The sequence below is a fragment of the Nothobranchius furzeri genome, chromosome 11, assembly GCF_043380555.1.
Source record: "Nothobranchius furzeri strain GRZ-AD chromosome 11, NfurGRZ-RIMD1, whole genome shotgun sequence".
NCBI classification, from domain to species: domain Eukaryota; kingdom Metazoa; phylum Chordata; class Actinopteri; order Cyprinodontiformes; family Nothobranchiidae; genus Nothobranchius; species Nothobranchius furzeri.
In genome coordinates, this window is record NC_091751.1 from 26,905,060 (window position 1) to 26,929,815 (window position 24,756).

Sequence of the window (24,756 nt, forward strand, 5' to 3'; positions counted from 1 at the left end):
AGAAGAAGAGCCAGGAGCCAGCAGTGAGGGTATTGCTCCTGTTGGGATAGAAGGTGAGCCAACTCATGTGCAAACATCAGTTTCATTATAATAATTTTAATGTCCAAATAATAGTAGTGACCTGATGTATTTTTATTAGTAAATGCACAAAGCCCACAACAGATCGCTATTAGAATGAAAGTAAATTGAAATAAGCCTGCATATTTTGCCATAGAAAATATTTTAATTGGTTACAAAAAATGTGTTTTCCATATCAAATGTGTTAAAGCTTTACAGATGATTATTTTAATTGTGTGCAGGTGAGTCTAGGGAAACTGGAAAAAGTGTGAAAGGGAGTGCTGAGTCATTTCATTTTAAAGATTTGAAAATCTCAGAACAGCTGTTTGAACAGAATGTAGATTGTTATATTGTTAGAGAATGTGTTGTAAAGAACAATGTTGGAGATGTGCACTGATGTTCAAATAAACCTACATTGTAAAGCAACTCTTTCTTGCACTGAATTACAAGGCTTTACCGAGTAGTGTGCTTTTGTAGACTATACATATAAAGTTCTAACATGATTTTAATAATAATTCGTTAAGTGGGCCGGTCTGGGGTCTGAAACTCCAGGGCTGAAAATGTGTCCCACTCCGGCCCTGCCTGCTGGTGTTTGGAGCATCGTGTCGGTAGGTGATGCTGTTTTACAGGACTCTTGTGTGTGTGGTGGAAGCCCCGCCCACCGTTTAGGACCATTGCACGCTGGTTGGCCGATTCCAACGTTAGTGTCGCTCCTGAAGGCAACGTTCCCTGCTCGGTGTGGAAGAAGTTGAGTCTGAGGTAACAAACATGGAAGGAAGGAACCCTTTCTAGGAACGTTCTGCCTGGGAACTCGCAGTCAGTCTCTCAGGGGTGATATGGAGGACATTTGTGTGACGTAATTAAAGGGGTTAAACGGGACTGTGTCGGAGGAAGAAAGGACAGCCTGGCCCCCCTAACCGAGACGAGGCGTTTGGGGTGTCTAACGGAGGGCAGGAAAAATGAGGTTCACCCAGTTTTTGCTGAAAAACGGCTCTCTGGCTGGGATACCGAAACAAGTGGAGAGGTTCTCCAAGTTCTCCCCCTCTCCCTTGTCTATGAAGCAGTTCATTGACTTTGGTGAGTGGTTTGCGCTGCAGCTGAACACACCAGCGGCTGTTACACGATTGTTGTCTGCTGCAGGTCACGTATTCACACCAGCGTCCAGCTTTGTCCGACAACCTGCTCATGGTTTTGGTGTTACTGTCCCTCATGTGACTGCAGGCTCTGCCAACGCTTGTGAGAAGACATCTTTTGTGTTCCTGCGACAAGAGCTCCCAGTCAGACTAGCCAACATCATGAAGGAGATCGATTACCTCCCTGACAAGCTCCTGGGCACCCCGTCGGTCAAGATCCTGACCAGCTGGTAGGATAGCAGGGTCATGCCTGCCTCTGTCAGTGGTGTCCTCAGGGTACTGGGACACTGGTGGACACTGGTGGTTGTCCTCTTAACTGGTTACGCTTTAAACTGGGATCACAAGGTGCACTTAACAGAATAGAGCTTTCAGACAACAGTGTGTGCTGAAGTCCTCTCAACACGTTAAACTGCCCCACACAGAAGCTTCAGCTTCCCTCTGATCCCTGAAGATTTATTAGCTAGATAAAAGATTTAAGATGGTTTTAGGTTTAGTTTTGAGCTGTTTTCTCTGAGGCGTTCTTCAGCGTAACATTAGAGATCGTAAACATGCCAGATCTGGATGTTTTGACCAATAAGTCATCTGAGTGTGACAATATCCATGAGCTGGAATGTCCTCAAACAAACATACTAATTCACCTGGAAAACTTTCCCCAACTGCTTTGGAATATGTCCACATGATCAGCAGCCAGTTGGACAGAAAAAGGGAACTTCTTCTCTAATTACAGTGTCCTTAAGATGGACTTGTGAACATGAGTAAATGGCAGAACGGCTGAAATGTTCTTGTGGCCAATAAACCAGCTGTTGGCATCTGCCGTTCAATCAGCACAGCTGTTTAGTTTCTGTCTTCTAGATCTGACTGTATACATAACAGAAAAGGCGCTACAGCCACAAACAGGAGGGTTGTTTTCTGTAGCTTTGCTCTGATTGGTTCCTCTCCAGCTGTAGCATCATGACATAACACAATTCTCCTGCAGATGTTAAGAAAACACTGGGGTCAAAAGTAGTTTCCTCACATCGAGCGTCTGCAGAGGACACAACGCAACAAACACACTTCCTGCTGCCGCGTTCCAAGTGTGTGTGTGGTGAGATTCACGTGACCTGTTCTTGTGGGTCGACTTGTTCCATATTTGAGGGCTGAAGGTGACTGAAGGGAAACACTGGACACACACACAGCGTCGTCACTCTGCCAGTCACCTTTCACCCAGTTCTCCTGCTGGGAGACAAAGTGAGCTCAGCGCCCGGGTCTCCTCGACCCTTTGACCTGGAAGAGGAGTCGGTGTCGTCGGACTGTTTTTGTTTAAGAGGGATGGAAGGGTTTGTGGGTATAACAGTTCCAGACATTTAACGATTTTCTGTTGTCTCTTTCAGGTACTCCCAGAGTCTGATGGAGCTGATAGACTTTTTAGAAAAAGATCCGGATGATAAAGACATCCTGAAGAAGTGAGTCATTCCCAAACACTCCTCTACTTTTATCTACATCATTTGACTCATTTAGTGACAACATAAGGACTGATGTACTTTAGTAATCATGTATTTATCTTGAGCTGTTTCTCATCAGCGGAAACAGTTTGGGTCAAGTTATTGGTTTTTACTCACCTTGTGCTGCTGACAGGTTTAGGGTAAAAGACGAGCCACACTCCTGCAGGCTAAATGGCCTGTGGCAATTATAAACCATTTAATTATTCAGCTTGTGTTTAAATATTTACCGTTTTAAATCCGGGTTAGCCGATTAGTCCAGCCACCCGAGCAGAATAATCTGGAACAATCCTGGGCCCTCATCTATTAACTGTACTTACAAATGCATCTGTGTGTTTTTCGTGTGTAGGAAGGACTTTATGCATGGTGTGGTGTTTACCATCCTGCACTTGAACATAAAAATGTTCCTAAATAGAAGAACAGCTCAGATCAAGCGTAGGAACAGCATCTAGTGGTAGAGCGGGGGAATCGTGACCCTGAAGGTCATCCACGCTTGTTCCTTATGCAGAAAATATTGTTACCCAATAAGTAATTCTGTCTGTGGAGAAACGGCTCCATCACATAACTGGTGTTAGAACCTATAAAAGACACTTGTTAGGGATGGGTACCGAATTTGGTACTTTTTAAAGAGCAAGTCACCCCGACCAGATTCGTACTCAACTCCCACTTCCTGTTTGAAAAATGCAAAAAATGCTGTTGCCTAGCATACCGAGAGGGCGGAGCCACTAACAAATACTCACACTCACGACATTGTGACATCATAATGTACCATCTAACATCATAGTGTACCTCTTAGCCAATAGCGATGGCAGATTTAAATTCAAATACAGTGCTGAGTTTTTACCTGACGACGGTGCATCGCCGACAGTTTTAGGCCGAATATTTAAATTTGAACCAAGATGAACTAAAATGCCGAATTATTGACTACACGTGTCTACAGCACGATCAGACACTCATTTATATAGTTTATCAGCAAAAAATGTTAATTTGGAGTGACTTGCTCTTTAAGGTACCGACTGAATTCCATAATACCGACCGAGCACTGATTCACGTCATTTCAAACGGTGCCTCGTTGCGGTACCCGTCCTTCATAGCGAGAATTTGCCAAGACAGCTGCGCATGCGCAAGAGCGTTATGTCGTCGGTCCCTGCGAGCGAGTTGTAAACAGAGCAGCATGGTAGAAAGAACGCACGCTAAAGCTTGGGTCCACTTCACTAAATGTGATGGGTAACTGGGTCATGATGAAACCAGCGACAACGATCTAAGTGAGACATCCTCATCTTAATCTGCTCTGGTAGGTAAATATAATTAGCTTGATATGTTAGCTTCCGTTTCGCTAATGGTGCGTTCGCTTTCTCCTCGGAACTCCAAATTCCCGACTAGAAGAACATGAACGCGCTCTAAAGTTTGGCTTCACTTTACTAAATGTGACGGGTGATTGGGTGAAGATGAAACCAGCGACAACGATCTAAGTGTGAGGCATCATCGTTTTAATCTGCTCCAGCAGCTAAATAAACTGTTTAAGATAACGTTAGCTTGGTATGTTAGCTTCCATTGCTACCATTGTTATCATCTAATGGTGCATTCGCTTTCTCCTCGAAAATTCTAACTTCCCAGTAGGAAATATCAAATGAAAAAAGACGGCAAAAGGAATGAAGATACACAGTCAATTTAGTTCACAGTAAAGATGTTTGCTTCAGTTTAATTATCAGCTTATAAAACTACAAGGACGATGTTAAAATACAAACAGTTGAATGTTATTTATCGTGATATTTATCAAATATTGTTATATATTGAGAAAAATATATATTTAATTATAAAAGAGAATTAAAATAATAAACACTCAAAAGTATCGAAAATTGGTACCGTTAAGTACCGGTATCGATTCCTAGGTACCGGGAATTAGTACCAGATCAATTCAAATGTCAAAGGTACCCATCCCTACTTGTGACTAACATGAATCTGACAGTGTAGCATGGCTGATCTGGTGCTGTTGGAGACCCGTCCTCATATTTCCATCACACTGTTGTCCACAGCTTCTCAAAGACTCTGGTAAACATCCGGAACCGGCACAACAACGTGGTACCGACCATGGCTCAGGGCGTGCTGGAGTACAAGGAGGCCTTCGGCGTGGACCCTGTCACCAACCAGAACGTTCAGTACTTCCTGGACCGCTTCTACATGAGCCGCATCTCCACACGCATGCTCATGAACCAGCACAGTCAGTATAGTACTCTGTGACCCGCTGCGAGGTCATCAGCGCTGACACTAACACTCACAGGGGAAGTTTCTCTTATATTCTGTCGTCATGTTAGAGCCACGCGTGTCAGCCAGTAACATTCAGAGTCCAGTGAGCACTGGAGAGTTCACACGGGCTCTGTCCTCCATGTCGGCCTCTTTAGAGTCACTCACAAAGGCCGTTGTGTTTCTGCAGCATTAATCTTTGATGGCAGCGTGAACCCAGCCCATCCCAAACACATTGGCAGCATTGACCCCAGCTGTGATGTTGTGGAGGTAGTAAAAGGTAAGTAGGGATCTGCACACACACACACACACACACACACACACACACACACACACACACACACACACACACACACACACACACACACACACACACACACACACACACACACACACACAACAACACACACACACACACACACAGTTTATTTAGAACTTCATTGTAATTGTGAGATTTTATGTCCTCGTGGATTTTCTGTTTTATCTATTTTATTGTGTAAAAGTTTCAGATCAGCAAAAAAAAAAAACTGAGTAAACTGTCTAAACGAACCCGGCCCAACTGCTGTAGAGCAGAATTCATGGTTCCATCAGTTACATTGAGGGATCCAGGTCCTGAAGCAGCAGAGCTGCCCCAGACCATCACACCACCACCACCATGTCCGACTGTTTTTCGTGCTGTAGAGACACACATTCCAGAATCTTTGGGATCAATCATTTCCTTTTTGATGAATGTGAGGTGAACCTGTGTGCAGAACAGAAGAAAGCTGTTCTCAGCAGCATGGATGATCATGTTCCTCTTAAGTGAACCAGATCCAGTGTTTAACATTCAGCACTCGTCATCATTTCCAACCCTTACTTTTTCTCTCCTTTCTTTGCAGATGCCTACGAGACATCAAAGATGTTGTGTGAGCAGTATTACCTCACCTCTCCTGAAATGGAGATCAAAGAAGTCAACTGTAAGTCTAAGACTTGATTTCTTCATTCTTCCACTTTCTTTTAACCATATTTCTGCTTTAAAGTTCCGTGGAAGAGGATTTTTCGCTTGTTGTTGCTGAGTCAGCTCTGTGCTGGTTTAGTCAATTCAATTCAAGTGTATTTATAAAGCACCAAATCACGACAAGAGTCGTGTCAAGGCACTTCACACAGTAAACATTCCAATACAGGTCAGTTCATTAAGCTAATCAGTAAAAAGTTTCCTTTATAAGGAACCCAGCAGGTTGCATCGAGTCACTGACTAGTGTCAGAGTCTTTACAGCAATCCTCATACTAAGCAAGCATGCAGCGACAGTGGAGAGGAAAACTCCCTTTTAACAGGAAGAAACCTCCAGAGGATCCTGGCTCAGTATAAGCAGCCATCCTCCACGACTCGAAATAAAAATGTTTAAAGCCTAGTCTTAAAAATAGACAAGATGTCTGCCTCACGGACTAAAGCTGGGAGCTGGTTCCACAAGAGAGGAGCCTGATATCTAAAAGATCTGCCTCCCACCTGTAACGTAACTATTTTAGATATTCTGTAACTTTTATCGGTTCGAGAGTATCTTTTAGATACACGTGACTATGAATTTCAGAAAATGATATCTGCCATGTTTAGCCAAAACCCAGATAATCCAGCTGTGAACCTCGTTAACCAGATGTGTGGTGTTTGACAGCTAAGAGCCCCAGCCAGCCCATACACATCGTGTACGTTCCCTCCCACCTCTACCACATGCTGTTTGAGCTCTTCAAGGTACGCGAACCAAGCATCCCTGACCCTTCCTGACTCTCAGCCACTGACGCTGTGTCCCTGTTCTGTGTCAGAATGCCATGAGAGCCACGGTGGAGACCCATGAGACCTGCCCCACGTTACCGCCCATCAAAGTGCGCATCTCACTGGGCAACGAGGACCTCACCATTAAGGTAACCAGCCAGTAGAACCCCCGAGATGACCTATCACACATAATATGGTAATGATAAATGTTGTTTCTAAGATGTCTGACCAAGGAGGAGGAGTCCCTCTGAGGAAGATCGAACGTCTCTTTAGCTACATGTACTCCACCGCTCCCAGTCCCGTCCACGTAGATAACTCCAGGAATGCTCCTCTGGTGAGATTAAACCGAAACTCTGCAGTTGTCTCAGATCGTCTGAGCCGAAACCTTTGACCTTTGACCTGGGCTCTACTGTGAGTGTAGAAACCCAAACAGATGCTTACTCAGCAGAAATCAGTTTATCACAGAGTCTGTTTAGTCCTGAAGCCCTCCTGAGTTCACCAGTGGAGCTCCTCCTCCTCGTTCACAGGCTGGTTTTGGTTATGGTCTGCCCATTTCCCGCCTGTACGCTAAGTACTTCCAGGGTGACCTGCAGCTCTACTCTATGGAGGGCTACGGCACAGCGGCCGTCATCTATCTGAAGGTCAGTTTGACGTCAGCGCTGGAGGTAGTTGTTATGAGTCTGTAACTAAGTCGTCTTGCCCCGTTCTGTCTAGGCCTTGTCCTCAGAGTCGGTGGAGAGACTTCCTGTTTTCAACAAGTCGGCCCTGCGCCATTACCAGACCAGCATCGAGGCCGACGACTGGTGCATGCCCAGTAAGGAGCCGAAAAAACTAGGAAAGCATGAGAGGAGCCAGTAACGGTGGAAGTGGAGGAACCAGCCACACTTGTGTTTGTAAAATCTGAGGAGATGTTTGGAAAACGGATTCTTGAGCGTGAAAGACCACCGTGTGATTTCTGTTTTAATGACTTGGTGCGGCACGTGCAAGTGGAACAAGTCCTTTTATCTTTTCCTAAAGCCATTTTTACTCACACCAAACGTGTTCAGGAGGCATATGCTGATGTTTTGACTGATTAGGTCATTTCTTTACTTCTGTCAGTAGGTGATGGCTGCTGGAGATGCAGTCTTATCTCAGAGTTGTGTGTATTTTGTTTGGACATAGTTAGAGTGCCTGCGTTTATCTGCTACCAAGTGGAAAACTGCAACAGAAAAGAGCCAAACAGCAGATTTGATCTTTGTTAGCTGAAGTTTTGCTGCTTTCACACCTCTGACCCCGAGTTCTCTGCAGGTGTTTGCATCCTCACACAGTTTCACAATAAAAAACAGTCAGGACTCCCGTCTGTGTGACAACAACTCAAAAGACTGGCTTCAGTGAGCAAAGTTGTGATTTAGCTGCAGGCTAGACACGTCAGAGCCGAGAACAGTCCAGGCGACGCCGGCCGGAGAGGACTCAAGTTCAGCAGCACCATCGGTGGCTCTCGCCGAGGGAGCAAAGTCGGTCTGTGGCTTTGTTTCTGTAACGTTAGCAGCTGAATTATGTTTGTGCTTTTGTTTCCATGACAAATGTAGAAGAGTGTAAACATCACTGTTTCCTCTAGTCGAACCATTTCAGGTGACGTTACGGTGCAAATAGTAATGAAGTCATTTTTACCTGTGATACCTTCCAGATTCACCTTGTTTAATCCTGTCCTCATGTGCCCTAAACACACACACGTGTGTGTGTGTGTGTGAGTGTGTGTGTGTGTGTGTTAGTTTAGACCTGACAAGTAACATAAGTTTTTAGTAGTTTTGTTTTTTGGTGCCACATTTAAAAAGAAGTCAGAACTAAGTTGAAGTGCCAACATAATTCAGTATTATGGGATGTATTTTGGGGTTTATGGTAAACATTGAGGTCCAGCTGCAGGATTGGGTCTGATAAATGTCCGACTTCAGATTTAAGTTTGGTTTTTCTCATGTATTTCTGTATTTCTAAGACATAAATTGGTCCATTTAGAAATGGCTCGGAGCCTAAATAGCTCACATATTAATGAGATATTTAAACATGTTTTTATTTTTAATTAGGAGTTGTAATCACTCTTCCTGAACAGCCTCTCTTTAGATAAAACAATCACACAAAAACACTTAAAACATGCCTGGAAATGTCAGTTTAATGTTTTGTTGTTTTAATCTGCGTTTGACTTTCCCTTTTATGTTTATTTTGGGTGAAAACTGTTTTATAACGCCGTTATCTTTATTGAACAGGTTTGTCGAAGCACACTGACTCCAGCGTGGCCCACACACACCAGTCGTGTTTCTTCTTTAGTCCCATTTAAAGCTTTTTACTAAAGTTTTGGTATATATTTTTTTATTCTTTAACTTTTCAGCTTCACTTGGAGGCCAGTGTGTGCTTCATGTCTGAAAGGACCAGTTACTGTTGAGAAAAGTCCCAACATGACGCCGTTTGCAGCTTTTAGTTGTTAAAAGCCAGTTTGCTGCCTTTGACGGACGTGTGTGAACTCACACATCATAAATAATAATCAGGTTTTATTCACAGGTTACCAGAAATAAAGCAGACTTTGAAGCAAACCTGTTGGCTGTAATAACTGCTGAGTCACCGCCCCCAGTTTCTGGAAACTTTGCTCGTCTGTCAGTCACCAGCAGACACAGTCCAGTGGCCGTGGCCGGCTGCCAATCGGGGAAGAGAACAAGCTGTTCTGCTTGGTGATTCAGCTTTTGTTTGCCTCCATTCTGCTCAACAGAAGAGACGGAGGTCACACAAACGTGCAAAAAATCTTTAAAGAGGAACCATTTTTATTTATTTTTTAAAATGATGGGTCATTGAGTGTTTCCTGCAGGCTGGACGCTAAAATTGTGTCCCACACCTATCTCCTGCATCAGCTTGTGATTAAAAATTGACAATGAAACACTGGGATTTGAAACGTCTGACAGATCTACGTCAAGTTCTTGCTTGGACTCAACCATCTTCAGAGAACATCTCGACTAACCAGTGGAGGTGTTCAGTATTAGCTAACTGTTAGCATTAGCAACTCCACCACACAGCAGAACTCCTCCAGGCTTGTGTTATTTGTGGAGATGAAACATCAAAGTTGCAGAGCAAGCGGAGTCGGTTTTAAAAGTCATGTTGCTGTCATGCAATCACAGAGATTTCCAAATATCAGGAAACAAGACTCCAAATCCTGTTGTCTGCAACTACTTTCTCTTCTGGGTGAATTATCCTGTGCTGCAACTGGTGCACCGGAGCTTTTTTCCCCCCAAAGTATGACTTGCAAGGCGATCTTTCCTATTGACCACTGCACATGAAAAAATAAGAGTGAAGGATCTCTTCAAATGTGTGTGTGTGTGTGTGTGTGTGTGTGTGTGTGTGTGTGTGAGTTAGACCCCCACAGGTTTATTTTAAGCCTGACTGTTTAGTCATCCAGACAATGTTCCCTGAACAGAGCCTGACCGTTGAACGCGCAGAGCTACGACACACACGGGGTGTTCCAGGATCTCCTCTGAGCTACAACGATAATAACCTAGGACTGGACTGCTCTGTAACTGTAACACCAGGTGAGTTGATGGTGTTTCCCTGTTGACCTTACCTAATGAGTCCAGACCTGTCGGCTATCAGGCGTGAGGATTGTAAAGTTCTGTGTTATCAGAAGCAGAACTGGAACCCGTGCAGGTTGTGTCACATAAAAACAAGTGAAAATTGGATTGGGGTTTAAAATAGAAACTCCTGAGTGACCTGTGGACAGGCATAAGGTCCATGATGATTACACGTTTAGCATCATCAGTGTTAACTTGCTGCTGTTAGACTAACACGGCTGCACTGAGTTAAAATTAAGCCTAACGTTTAGACGATGAGGGCCAAAGCCAGTTTATTTTTATTTTTTGCAGGATTAAAACTAGATCAAAAACATTCGGTTGCAGGGAGAATTTACAAAACTGCCTCAGAGAAATGTGAGTTTACTAAAGAGCTCGATAACCTTTAGATAAAAAAGGACTTTGGACAAAAACAACCTCCCTCTCTGCTTTGCTTCAGCCTGTCTCTGCAGATGTCACACAGGTCTGCAACATCAGCAGCTGTAAAGGTTGGATTAGTCATTAATCTAGATTAGATGATTTGAAATAAAGCTTTAAGGGACAGAAAGTCCTGATCAGGTCGGTCTGCGTCAGCCTGCATGTGGTGTTGACAGAATGGAGAACTCTTATTTCCGTAATTAAAATGGATGATGTGATCCGCCACCGTGGTAGAAAAATGTGTTTTATTTCTTGAAAAACAAAACCACCTTAATTATCACACCCAACCTCTGATCAAGCCCAAGGTGCAATTTGTAAGACTGTCACCCTGTGGTCAAATGTGGTCACTGCAGTCCATTTGTTCCCTTCCACTTGCTTGTTGACCCCTCCAGGCCGGGGGTGGTGAAACATGGTTGACAGTTTATCCCTTGGCAAGGGTCAAGTGATGCGCTACCAAAAATATAAAAAAGCACCTGGGGCCCATCTGATCTTATTAACAATGTGGGAGGGTTAAAGCAAAAATATTACTCTCACTTCCATTCCATGAGTTTCATGGCTGCTGCCAGTTATGGATTATTTCTAGTTGAGAAGCAAAGGCGAGTGATGCACAGTGAGCTGATAAGTAAAAAAATACTACTAAGACTCTTATTTTTAAGGTAGGGAGAACTTACTACACTTATTACGGTAGTATGCTTCCAGCATCATAGAAAGTGTTGTTGTTTGCTGTCTTACTGTTAGCTTGCTGTTGTAGTTTGACTCAAGGAAGTAAACTGCTAGCCTGACCTGCCAGACTCGTCCTCTGTTTAATTCTGCGCAGAGAGGCACTCGAGGGGCGGGACTAGGCAGCTCAAAAAGAACCCCTCAGAAAAAAGACGGAAATGCCGACTGTACCGCGCGACGCTGTAGTTTTCTAGCTGTGGTCAAAAATAGTGTCTGGCAACGGCGCAAACATCTTTTTTTTTTTAAAGAAGAAAGGCTTTTAGCACTTCTACTTGTTGTGGTTTTAAAGATGTGGCCAAGTCATTTAGACCAGAGGAAAGAGCCACAGCGAACGCCGCTTCAGTCGCCATGTTTATGACAAACTCAGCGTTATGGTGTGTGACGTACGCTGCTCAGCGCCGATTGGCTCGGTTAGAATTCTCACGGGGTGGGGTTATTTGAATAGGAGAGTTCCCAGACCCTTTCTCTGTGCAGAATTAAACAGAGGAGTCTGGCAGACCAGGCTAGTAAAACGCCACAATCGACTCTTTCACACATTTAACAGTTATTTTGAGTTTCTGGTAAAAGAAAAAGTAGCTTGAGATATTGTTAGAGGCAACTATTTGCTTCTAATTCATCATTATCATTGTTAGCTCAACGTTAGCCTCTAGCATGCTTAACCAGAAATTAGAGTAAAACAAAACGATGCCATGGCTACTTATGGGTGCAATAAATTACTTCTGGGTCACTCCTGTTTACTGGCTTACTAGCTCCTGTTTACTTCAAACAACTCTGGAGCTTTTTGCCTGCTGGTGCTGACAAAAGCCTGCGCTGCTACATTAGCTCACTGCAGATTTGGCAACCTCACAAACTAGAGTGTAAACAGTAATTACATCCTGCTTTTGTTTCTTTGAATATCAGTGTACCCTTCCTTCCAACATGACTGAGACATTTGTGTTTTGATTTTAAAGGTAGAATTCTTACATGTTGCTCCTTTAATTTAAACCTGACTGGTTATGTCTGCTGATCTGAGCCTTGGTTGATTGTGGGTTTTTACCAGTTGCATCAGAAGAACCATATCCTCAGACTGGTGAGTGTCACTAAACACAACAAAAATAGACTTAGTTAGCCAGGTTGCCTTCCTCCTTCTTGATAAAGCCTGACAGCAGTATTAAGTTACTGTTTCTATTTGTAGAACTTCTGTTGTGAGGGAACTGGATCATGTCCATGGAATAATGCAGTCCTCTGGAAAAGCAAACACTCGATGTGGAGTGGATGATCAAGTGGGTGTCATGTGAACGGAGAGGAGGGGTTAGGGTAAGTTTGGATCATCGTTGACATAAAGCAGCACTCATCAAAAACAACCAAACGGATGCATTTTCTCCAGCCAGCATCGTTCTTCTCAGACACCAACCCTGTGAATAAATGCCTGTCCATCAGTACAGGATCCCCTCAGGTTCTAACAGTAGATACGTCTTCATGGACGATGGAAGAGGCAGCCATGGAACGCCTGCTCCACAAAACCCCCTCAGACTTGCTCTGATGGCACACCTGGTGAGGTGAAGCAGGCTGCGTGGTGTGTTGGTGCAGACGGCAAACAGCGAGTCGTAGAAGCCTCTGTGTCGCTGAAGAGACAAAACAAATGGACATCTGATCGCCACTTCAACCATCAAAAGGATTCAAGCTTTTTAGATACAGAAGGCAGCAGGAAGTTACACAAATACCTCGTAGCAGTCATCCGGGATAGCTGATCTCCACTTTCTGGTTGGCTTTAGATGCTCGTATGAGTTGGCCATGATTTCTACAGCTTTAGGAAAGTCGCAGCAGGACTGCAACACCTGTGGAGTACACCAACTTAACCCTCTCAGGCTCAAAATAAGTTTTGAAAAGAGGACAAAAAACTAAGTCCTTCAGGGGTGCTTCTGAGTTCAAAAATGCTCATAAAATACGTATGTGGCGTAACCAGGTATGTAGGTTTTAACGTTGCAAATCTGCAACGCCTGCCTCCAGAGGGTTAAAGGCCTGGCACATGCCAGATCAGCCGAAGCTGTTCGGGTCAAGGCTTCAAAATAACCTCATGCTCAGTATGAAACAGTCTCACAAGAGGTGGTGTCACACAGGATAGTTTGACCCTCAGCTCCAACTAGAGCAGATTTGATCATCTCCACTAGCAGAGGCAACACCACAAACCCAACATCTGATCACAGAAGTGTTCTGAGTTAAGGAGGTCCATCTGAAGGTTGGGGATGGTTCTGACTTAGTAGGCGATCATCTTGACCAGCTTCAGAGATGGAGCTGACTAAATCTGGAGCTACTTGAACTGTTGCGACAAAAGGGTAAGCCAAGCATAAACAGGTGTGGTTCAGTCGTGCTCCAGATCCTCGTGTTAACTTCATAAAATGATTTCATGGTGAAGTGTAATCGGCTGAGACGGTGTCAGGTTAGGTGTCATCTAACAAAGGTTTAGTGATGGTTTCCCCAAATCTACATAAGGAATGAAAGCCAAATATGTGTAAAACCAACAGCAATCCAGCTTTTTAGTGGCTTCTAATGGTCGTTGTGTACCTTATGGAACTGTGGAGGGTAGATCCGCGCTGCACTGTAGTTCAGCAGCAGCTGGTAGCAGAGCTCAGGAATAGCCATGGGCCTGACCCCTGTCACTTTCAGGAGATACTGAATGGGGGCACAGCCGTTGATGTCCATGGCCCGTGCGTCTGCTCCGACCTCCAGCAGCATCTGCATCAGGACGTGGTCACAGTTCCAGGCTGCCTTGTGCAGAGCTGTTTTATGGTCGTCTTCTTTAACGTTGGGATCTGCAACAGAAAGCTGTTTTCTTTTAGTTCCTCTTTCAGGTTGTTTTCAGGCTTCAGCGCCTCTCACCTGCTCGGTGGTCCAGCAGAATGCGACAAACTAAATGGTGATCCTGGCTGTAGATTTGCTGTTTCGAGTCAAATGCCCAAAATACTGCAGTCATCAGCGGTGTCTCCTGGTAGGCGTTGAGGGCATCCACAGATGCTCCGTGGGCTAAAAACAAAGCCACCAGCTCTGGGATGCCAAATCTGGCTGCTGCGTGTAGAGGTGTGTCCTCTTCCTTATTGTGGCTGGCCTTGTTGACCCTGGCACCTTCACAGAGAATTTTTTTTTTGTAAATGTGAGAATTTTCAGTGTTTTTGTTTGAATCTTTGTTTATACCTTTGAGGATGAGCTGCTTTGCACAGTCGACAGAGTCCCTGGTGATGCAGTAGTGCAGAGGCGTGTGTCCACTCAGAGACAAGCTGTTGACCTTTGCCCCCTGAGCCAAGAGCAGAGCCACACAGTCCCTGTTGGACACCTCACAGGCCACATGCATCGGCGTCTTCCCATTGGGCATTTGGTTGATCGCTGCCCCCTTCTGGAGAAGCACCAGAGCTGTTTCCACAGCGTTGTACATCACACACACATGGATGCCCATCGCCCAGGACTTCTCCAGTTTGTACCCCGGGAGCCAATATCCTACAAGGAATCGGACAACTGAAGCTTTTTACAGTGAAAGGTCAAACAATGGAAAAAGCATATTTACAGTAGCTAAAAATAGATTGTGACGTAACGTTGCAATGCACTGTGGGCTGTCGCCCCAGATAAACTACAGTAGAATGCATTTTGCACGGGTGCCTATGGGTCTGAGAAGCTCGGCGCATCTCAAAGTTGTAGTTTCTTCTCCTAAATATGTTCAAACAGGAAGGAACCAAGCACCGCAGTTGGAGGAGGTGTTAATCAGACTCTAGATACTCAGGTTGAATGCCAGAGGGGACATTTTTCATCCATTTTCCGAAGCCGAGTAAGGTCCGTGGCCACATGGAACAGCTGTAAAGGACAACGGGCTAAGCTAAAGACAGACAAAGCAAAGCAGTGGCGGTGTTTATTTGAAGGAGCGGCTTTTCACATGGGTGGGGCAGATCGAGGGTATATATGCTCCATACAAATTGTCAGTGGGACAGGTTCTACGTCCGAGTATGATGAGCTGATATTAACAACAGAACGTCTCGGCCAAACAGCATCCAAACGTGGACGATAAAGGCTTTTGACCAGAGGTGGGTGGTATTTACTGAGTAGTGACACAAATAACAACCTAAGAGTAACAAAAATAACGTAGAGAACATGTAACTTGAGCACTGTGAGTAATGTGTACCCGTTTAACCCTTCCACTGTCTTATCGGGTGACCCCACCAGGAAAGTTGACCATTGAGCCGGGTTGATGGTTTATCCCTTGAGGTCCCCGTGGTAGGGGCAAGGAGTGAGCACCACCTCACCCCTGCCACGTGGACCTCAAGAGATAAACCATCAATCCTGCTCAATGGTCAACTTTCCTGGTGGGGTCACCCGATAAGACAGTGGAAGGGTTAAGAAAAAAAAGTTTGGATTTTGTTTCTGTTGATTAATCTGAACCTCCCCCTACCACCTGTGGCTGGATCAAAGATTTCCTCACCAATCGCCCACAGGCTGTCAGGTTTGGTGACAAGCGGTCATCCACTCTGATGCTCAGCACTGGTTCCCCTCAGGGCTGTGTGCTAAGCCCCCTGCTGTTCACCATCTACACCCATGACTGCATTCCTATTCATCGCTCCAATAAAATCATTAAGTTTGCAGATGACACCACTCTTGTAGGTCTTATCGATAACAACGAAGACGCAGCATACAGAGATGAGGTTTGCCATTTATCAGAATGGTGTGATGATCATAACCTCTCTCTTAACATCAGAAAGACCAAGGAGATGGTTATTGACTTCCGAAGGAGTAAGGATGCCCCCCGCCCTCTCTGCATTAAAGGAGCTGAGGTGGAGAGAGTTCCCTCCTTTAAGTTTCTCAGGATTTACATCTCTGAGGATCTGTGATGGACAATCAATACCACTGCCTTGGTCAAAAAAGCACAACAGCAGCTGCACTTCCTGAGGGTCCTGAAGTGGAACAGGCTGCAGACCAACCTCTTGGTGTCTTTTTATCGAGCAGTCATTGAGAGCGTGATGACTTACTCTATCCCTGTGTGGTACGCGGGGTGCACAGTAGCTGATAAAAACAGATACCAGAGGGTCATTAGAGTGGCGGAAAAGGTGATTGGATGCACCCTTCCCTCTTTGGACACTTATCGCCTTGCAGTGGTGTCTCACTAGAGCAAGGACCATCTCCAGGGACATTTACCACCCAAACCACTACCTTTTTGCCATGCTGCCCTCTGGGAAAAGGTTCAGATCCCTCAGCTGCAGGACCGACAGACTGAGGAAGAGTTTCTTTCCTTGGGCTGTTAGAACCCTGAATGGACCGAAAAATCAACTCTATTGATATTATTTATTGTATTTTGTAATGTTTTTGTTTTTATTGCATGGTGCATATTGTACTTGTTTTAGTAATTTTTCTTAGTATTTTTAGCGGATGCCTAATGTGAAGCTCCAGGAAATTTCGTTGAATGGGCAATCATTTAATGACAATAAAGGATATCTATCTATCTATCTATCTATCTATCTATCTATCTATCTATCTATCTATCTAATTTGTTTTTATCACCATCTAAGTGCTCTGTCCATAATGTTTCCATTGGCAAAAGTAGTTTGTTTGTATATCACTAGCACCCAGCAGCACTATAACCCAGCTACACGTGCACACATGTAAACTGTAGGTCAGCACCCTCTAGTGGTTAACCTCATGGACCTATTGAAGTAGGGAAATGTTTCATTATATCTTTCTCACCTTGTTTGTATGATGCTAAAACCATGCTTGGGTCATCCACTTCCAGCACAGTGTCGATGTCTAGTTTTCCAGTGTGCAGAATCTGCAGAACCTCCTGTGCATCGTTGGCCTGCAGGGCCTGAAGGAACTTTTCCTTCAGCTGTTTGAGAGACAGCTGTCTGGGACTCAAACACTCCATGAAATCCTGGAAGCCTTCTGTCACCAAATCAACAAGGTCAAAATCTACTACAGTGGTCAAGGCATTGATGAGGATGGAAATGACAGAATGGAAGACGATGATGAAGAAATGTAGCATATCCACCAAGACAAGGCCTCCATAGCCAGAGTTAGAAAAGGAAATGAAGTAAGAGAAACGGGAAGAGAGCGTCATCAGAGGAAGGCAATAGTCCTGAGGTGAAAATAGAAAGTGTGTTGGGGGGGGGGGGGGGGGGGGGGTTTCAGAGCTGGCTAACTCTGGACCAGCTGTTCTGCCAGTGCATCCATCATTCATGAGAGGTCACATGGTAAAAATAACCAACCTCGTGAGAACCATAGCTAAACAAAATCCAGACAGAAACAGTTAGTGTCATGGGAAACTCCTCTTGATTTCACGTTGGAGTCCAAAGAGCGGGATGGGTCAGTGGTTCTCCAAGAGTTCTAAAGTTTTCCTTCCAGGTTCTCCTTTGGCTGTTTTTTCATCCCAGAACTGGAGTGTTTTTAATGGTTTGACCACAAAACAACAAGTAAACAGAATCTGTTTCTGAAGAGCTGCAAGCAGAAAAGAGGGAGGATTCCATCAAAGACCTGAAAATGGGATTTCAGCCCAGTGGGAATCCCCTCACTGCTGCTTTAAGACTAAACACGGTTAATTTGGTCTTTTTCAGGTGACACCACCATTTTTGACATTTCTAGTGTACAGATAAAATTTACTCATTCAATAATCCAGAGATTAGAAATGAGGTTAAATGAGTTAAAGTGTAAAATTTGGTGACAGGAATGAAAATAAGTGAAATAGTGACAAAGCTGTGTGATGAAAAAAATTCTAAAGAACATTTTGAAGAACCTGAAAAACTGTTGGTCAAAATCAGTCTGAAAGATTCGGAAGAGCTGGGAGGTTAAAAACATCACCCTGCTGGAGGCAGACCACTTGTGATTATGAATGAGTGAATGTAGAAGTGGATGAATGTATGGATGATGAATGGTTGGATAATGATGATGGATGAATAGATGGATGGATAAATGAATTAATTATGGTGATGGATGAATGGATTGATGGATGATGATGATGATGGATGGATGGATGAATGATTATGATGGATTGAAGGATGGATGATTGATGGATGAATGAATGAAGGATAGATGGATGGATGATGGATGGATGAATGGATGATTTATGGATGGATGAATGAATGGATAAATGAATTAATTATGATGATGGATGAATGGATTGATGGATGATGATGATGATGGATGGATGGATGAATGATTATGATGGATTGAAGGATGGATGATTGATGGATGAATGAATGAAGGATAGATGGATGGATGATGGATGGATGAATGGATGATTTATGGATGGATGAATGAAGTATGGATGGATGATGATGGATTGAAGGATGGATAATTGATGGATGGATGGTGATGATGATGGATCGATGAATGAAGGATGGATGATGATGGATTGAAGGATGGATGATTGATGGATAAATGAATGAATGAATGAAGGATGGATAGATGATTGTTGGGTGAATGAATGATGGATGGATGGATGGATGATGATGATGGATGGATCAATGAATGGATTATGATGATGGATGAATGGATTGATGGATGATTTATGAATGGATGAATAATGATGGATGTTGGATGGATGGATGATGGATGGATGATTTATGAATGGATGAATAATGATGGATGTTGGATGGATGGATGATGATGATGGATGGATGGATAAATGAATGAATTAGGATGAAGGATGAATGGATTGATGGATAATTTATGGATGGATGAATGAAGTATGGATGGATTATGATGGATTGAAGGATGGATGATTGATGGATGGATGATGATGGATTGAAGGATGGATGAATGAATGATGTATGGATGATGATGGATGGATAAATGAATGATGGATGGGTGGATGAATGAATGGACTGATGGATGACTTATAGATGAAGGATGGATGAATGATGATGGATGGATGATGATGGATGGAGGATTGTTGGATGAATGAATGAATGAAGGATGGATGGATGATGATGATGGATGGATAAATTAATGAATTAGGATAATGGATCGATGGATGGACGGATGGTTTAGAGATGGATGAATGAAGGATGGATAATTGATGGATGGATGGATGGATGATGATGATGGATGGATGATTTTTGGATGAATGAATGAAGGATGGATGGATAATTGAGGATGGATGGATGATTGTTGGATGAATGAATGAATGAATGAATGAATGGAGGATGGGTGGGTGGATGGATGTTAGATTTGAAGTGAAGACGATCAGAAAATACAGAAGCAAACTGGACAATTGCTGCACATTTTATTCAGGCTGACAGGTAGCTGCTGTTTCCATCTGGCCACAGCGCAAAAAGATGATAGTAAAATGAAAAAAAAAGACGAGAGAGAGAGAGAGAGAGAGAGAGAGGAGGAGGAGGAGGAGGAGACAGCTTTTCATGAGGATGAAAACATGGAAGCAGTTTGAGGGAACCTCTCTTTGTCTCTATGTTCATGAAAAATAGAAACATGGATGATTACCTGCCTGCATCCAAACACACACACACACACACACACACACACACACACACACACGCGCGTGCACACACACACACACACACACACACACGCACACACACACACACTTAAGGTAGCCAAATGCCTCGTCATCTAATTAGTGACGCGCATGAATGGATGAACGAGATTCCCACTGTCCCTACCTCCTATCTAGTGAAACCACAGCCAAGGGAACGGGCTTGGCAGAATCAGCGGGGAAAGAAGACCCTGTTGAGCTTGACTCTAGTCTGGCACCGTGACGAGACATGAGAACACCACACACACACACACACACACACACACAGCCCTTGAATCTAATGCTCAAACACATGGACACAATATAAAACAAGGCTTCTTCACCATATTGCTTTTAGTGTTTAGCTAAAGTACAAAAGAGTGAAAAGAGCCCAGCCTGCTGAGGGACTCGTTGGGATTTTCACACGAGGGTTCACGTGTTACAAAATACTTCATAAGAATTCATCAGTAGCAGTTTACGGGGGAAGCGCTCTGGTTAGAAGAGAGGGAAACTCCCAGCAAAACAGGACAGTCCATCTTTGGGTTAACTTTACAGGACCTTTCTATGCCAGCCTGGAGCTGGTCAGCTTTCATGAAAGGATTTGTCAAAAACATCTAATTGTACAATTCTGGATCGATTAGGTGTCGTTGTTTACTTCTAAAAATCATGTTTTAGATAAATAACTGATGGTGAGGTTATGAAACGAATGATTTGTAAAGGCATTAATACTACTACTACTACTAATAATAATAATAATGACAGCTGTTTGAAAGATCTCGGTTTGGAGAAACACAGATTAGCAGCTGTTTGACCATTTCCACTCTAAAGCAACTTTAAACCCTCACATAGTCTCCATCCTCACATCACATGGTTGCTCCAGAAGAAACAGCCTGGTAGTGTTAGACAGTGTAGCTCATTTCAGCTGCAGATGACCATCAGGTCCCATGTAAAAAACCACGTCATGCTTCCTTTCTGACAGTTTAAAGGTTGAATATGAATCATGAACACTATAGCGGCATCTAGTGTTTAGAGGTGGTAGTGCAACAACAGAACATATTTTCCAGTCGTCGGGGTGTTGATTCACTGCTGATACATGAAGTGACGAGTCAGCTTCACGTTCAGTGACGGATCGTACAGGGTAAGGACTAATTTCTACTAATACGTTTATTTTACAGCAGCATTTACTGTTAGAACATTTTCTGGGCTCAGAACCAGCTGCTTGACCTAACGAGTCCGCCATCTTACTCAGCCTCGCGTTGCAGAGGGGATTTTATTACCGCAGCAGTGCCCCCTATTGGCTGGTAGATGTAAACATAAACCCAGTGTTTACATTATTTATTTTTTTAAATATAGCTTTTAAAGGAGAAACCGTACATTAATTCTGCACACCTCTAAACGCCCCGCGGAGGAATTATTTATTAAAAATATAGCTTTTTATTGAAATGTCCCTGCTTCTTGCTACCGTAGCTAGCTGCTGCTGGAGGTTGTTGGAGGTGCAAACACCAAAATGGGAGGAGTCAGCAAATTTAAACCATAGCAAAGTCAGCTAGCTACATATTCAGCCCTTCAGCTGAGGCTCTGTATCGATAAAGGAAGACATGAACTCTTAAAAACAATCATTTAAGAACTTCCCTCAGCCAAACACTGTTTTGTTATCACCTCATATATATATATATATATATATATATATATATATATATATATATATATATGTATATATATATATATATATATATGAATATATATATATATATATATATGTGAATATATATATATATATATATATATATATATATATATATATATATATAAAACGCGGTGCCTAGCTGTTAGCTTGTTAATCCTACCAGAACTAACCTTCTCCAAACTGAGGTTGTTCAAACAGCTGTTGAAACAGATTAGATTATATGTGGACATATTCTGCCCACATGAATTCCCTTTAGAAGATCTGCAGTTTCTGTAACTCATCAGCAAAAACACCAATCAGGTGTTTTACCCAAAACATGGAGCTCAGGAGAGCAGCTGCCCTCATTTTAATCACTGTGACTGGTTGCAAATATAAAGAGTAAATTCTCAGAAACAATAAATAACATTTAACCTAGATAATATCAGTTAAAATCAGTTCAAATATATAAATGAAGAGATGATTTAAGTGTGAATCAAACAGATTTCTTAATAACTGTAATTTCAAAGTTCAATAAAAGTTTCCAGGCGTGATCTGATTTAAAACACATCTTTTACCTGCTTCAGTCCCGGGAGTGGTATCGGTATGGCAGGATTCCTAAGCATTACTGAGTTCCACGCGTAACAAAAGGACAGAAGTCCTTGTTTGGTTTGGACACTCACACAGAAGCAGGTAGAGCTCAGAGGTCCTCTAGCACATCTAAAGGCAGCGGCGGGGTTTTACTTCCTCACAGATTCATATAAAACAGGTCAAAAGCAGATTAGAAGCAGAGTCCCAGAAACACGATGCAAATGAGCAGGAAGACTCAACATGGGAGTTGTGTTGGGGGTTAGCAGAATAATCACACCTGTCCAGGTAACTCAGTTTGTCCTTTCAGAGCTCAGAGGACACGTTGGAACTGTTCATTTCTCCCAGTAAAACCAGGTTCCCGGCTCACCTTGGAGCAGTCCAGTGTTTCTAGAATGATGAAGGGAAGCAGCGTGGGGACAACACAGGTTCTGCTCGTTCACGCCTCGTGGAATGGCACATTAACAAACTTCACTGTCCTCATCTCTGTACATGAATGTGGGTTCGGGGACAGTTTAGAGACGGATGAGCCAAACTTTTCACAGACGTAACCTGGACATGAATAAATAAACCCAATTTACAGCTATAAACAGGATAAATAAATAAAACAGTAAATTCTTAGGAATAAATTACAGTAAAATGAGGAAAATAAAGGGCGGGTGTCTATTGTCCAGTTGCTGGATTTGGTTTGAATTTGTGAGGTTGAAAGGTCACTCAACAACCTCTGATCATTAAAGAGAGGAGCCGTGCCACCGAGCACCAAGGCGTCCCTCAGGGCTTGTATCTGGGACCTCCTGATTTCCTACCAGGAGGTGCTGAGCAACAGGAGGTGATCTGAAGGTTCAGTCCTCCTGTTGCTGCTCCTTCTTTCGTAGCGTCTCACGCTGCTTCTCTATTTTCTCCTAGTTCTGCTTGGTCTTCTCCATCAGAACTTTAAGGTCTTTAATCTTTTTCTTGATCAAGGACCGGTCCTGGGAGGAGGTGACTCCAAGTGCCTGAAAAAAAGTAACGAGCAGCTGTGAGCTCAATGTCTATTCCTGTTTTAACACCTTTGTGTGTTTTAGACATGAGGATCTACAGGTACCTTCAGCTTAGCGCTGTCTAGCTGTAGCAGCTTTGCTCCTTCAATGTTTTTGGCAGTGAATTCTGGGATATGGTGTTCTAAGTTCAGCCCCATGAGCCAGCGTCCCACCTGCTGTGAAGTCCACTCTGTAACACTGCGGTTCTGCCACTGATGCTGCTTTAAAGACTCGTCTAAGATCTAATCATCCATGAGAAAGACAACAAAACAAGAAAAAGGGCCTCAGACGTACAACTGGGCATCATCCATTCATCGAGCATGTTTTAAAACAGCGTTGCAGCCGACCCAAGTGCTGTACATACAAGGCTAAACTATTACAGAAGTGATAGTCAAGTCTATGCTTGTACATACAACAAAAAAACAGAACACAGAGTGGACAATACAATAAAGCAAGCATTTCAGTAGAAATAAGAACATTTAATAGCCAAAGATAAAAGACTAAGGGTAGGGAAGGCTATGACAACAGGGAACGTAAAGAAGGAAAGGGAGAAAGTGGCAGTTTGAAGACGCTGAAGTAGTCAATTTTTAGTTGTGTTTTAAATGGGTTTATTGATTGTGCCATCCGGATGTACAGGGGTAGTGTGTTCCATAGTTTGGGGGCTGTGTGAGAGAAAGCTCGCTCCCCACGAGATTTGAAAGACCTCCTTGGCACCATAAGGAGGCCGAGGTCAGCAGATGGGAGGGAGCGTGCTGGGGTGTAAGGCTTGAGCAAGTCACAGAGATACAGAAGGGAAGAACCATTTAAAACATTAAAGGTGAGAATATTAAATGTAATCTTGTATTGCACTGGAATCCAGTGTAGACTGGCGAGGGTGGGGGGATATGACAGCATTGATCACTGTTTGTGAGAAACCTAGCAGCCACATTTTGGACTGTTTGAAGCTGGTTAAGGCAGGAGGCATTTGCCCCGGTCAGGATAGGGTTAGCATAGTCCAAGCGAAATGTGATGAAAGTGTGGATGACTGACTCTAGGTGAGGTCTCTTTAGAATAGGCCTTAGTTGTGTTATACGGCGAAGTTGATAAAAACAGGATCTCAGGGTAGCGTTAATTTGGAGCAACGTTGTTGAGTCAGAATCTAAAGTAACCCCTCAGGCTTGTGAGACAGGTTTTAATAGATAAAGAGGGTAGTGAAGGAGTGCTTAGTGGGTGAGAGGGATGTTAAGTGTTGAAGACGATCAAGTCAGTCTTACTCTTGTTGAGTTTCACAGCATTTGCTGCCAGCCAGCCTGTAATCTCATCTAGGCAGTCCGCAAACTTATTGGAGGAATCGTGATGGTTGAGTGTGATGTAGAGCTGGCAGTCATCAGCACAAAGGTGATAACTGATCTGGTGCTTAGTCAGAATCCTCCCCAGGGAAAACAAGTATATCAGAAAAAAGCCGTTGTCCAAGGATAGGGCCCTGGGGGATGCCCCAGGGTGTCATGTTCTGTGTCCCCTTGGTCCCCAGCCCCTTCCTGTTCATCCTCTGCGTTCCCCTCATGTGTCCCCTTGTGCTCTGTGTGTCTCCTTGTGTTCTCCAGCTCCCTCTAGACTTCCCTCATGTTTCCTCCTAGTCACTCCCGTG

General features: G+C 43.6%; 3 protein-coding genes across 5 annotated transcripts in view; 1 reads left to right on the forward strand and 2 right to left on the reverse strand.

The window, feature by feature from the left end:
• The first annotated feature begins 787 nt into the window (after window positions 1–787).
• On the forward strand, window positions 788–8,011 carry pdk4 (pyruvate dehydrogenase kinase, isozyme 4). The gene is made up of 11 exons (XM_015955843.3): window positions 788–1,134; window positions 1,279–1,420; window positions 2,561–2,632; window positions 4,705–4,889; window positions 5,103–5,192; window positions 5,791–5,868; window positions 6,562–6,638; window positions 6,710–6,808; window positions 6,880–6,993; window positions 7,187–7,300; window positions 7,374–8,011. The coding sequence occupies exons 1-11, from the start codon at window positions 1,017–1,019 to the stop codon at window positions 7,515–7,517; spliced, it is 1,233 nt and encodes a 410-aa protein (XP_015811329.1). The 5' UTR covers window positions 788–1,016; the 3' UTR covers window positions 7,518–8,011.
• A 4,748-nt stretch (window positions 8,012–12,759) lies between these two features.
• asb4 (ankyrin repeat and SOCS box containing 4) lies at window positions 12,760–17,765 on the reverse strand. Of its 3 annotated transcripts, XM_015955842.3 has the most exons (6): window positions 17,081–17,765; window positions 14,552–14,851; window positions 14,240–14,482; window positions 13,925–14,172; window positions 13,084–13,197; window positions 12,760–12,984 (listed from the first exon to the last, which is right to left on the reverse strand). In XM_015955842.3, exons 1-6 carry the CDS (start codon window positions 17,568–17,570, stop codon window positions 12,796–12,798), a joined length of 1,584 nt encoding a protein of 527 aa, XP_015811328.2. In that variant the 5' UTR covers window positions 17,571–17,765; the 3' UTR covers window positions 12,760–12,795. The 3 variants fall into 3 exon arrangements, with proteins under 3 accessions (XP_015811328.2, XP_015811327.2, XP_054600996.2); XM_015955841.3 differs by having other exon boundaries at window positions 14,240–14,851; XM_054745021.2 differs by lacking the exons at window positions 12,760–12,984; window positions 13,084–13,197 and adding an exon at window positions 13,595–13,843 and having other exon boundaries at window positions 14,240–14,851.
• A 5,014-nt stretch (window positions 17,766–22,779) lies between these two features.
• Window positions 22,780–24,756, reverse strand: part of ppp1r9a (protein phosphatase 1, regulatory subunit 9A) — a 72,476-nt gene continuing 70,499 nt past the window's right edge. The window contains exons 19-20 of the mRNA XM_054744980.2: window positions 23,195–23,371; window positions 22,780–23,105 (exon numbers count right to left, since the gene is read on the reverse strand). Of these exons, the coding sequence (XP_054600955.1) occupies window positions 23,013–23,105; window positions 23,195–23,371 (270 nt within the window). The 3' untranslated portion in view covers window positions 22,780–23,012. The remainder of the gene's footprint in view (window positions 23,106–23,194; window positions 23,372–24,756) is intronic.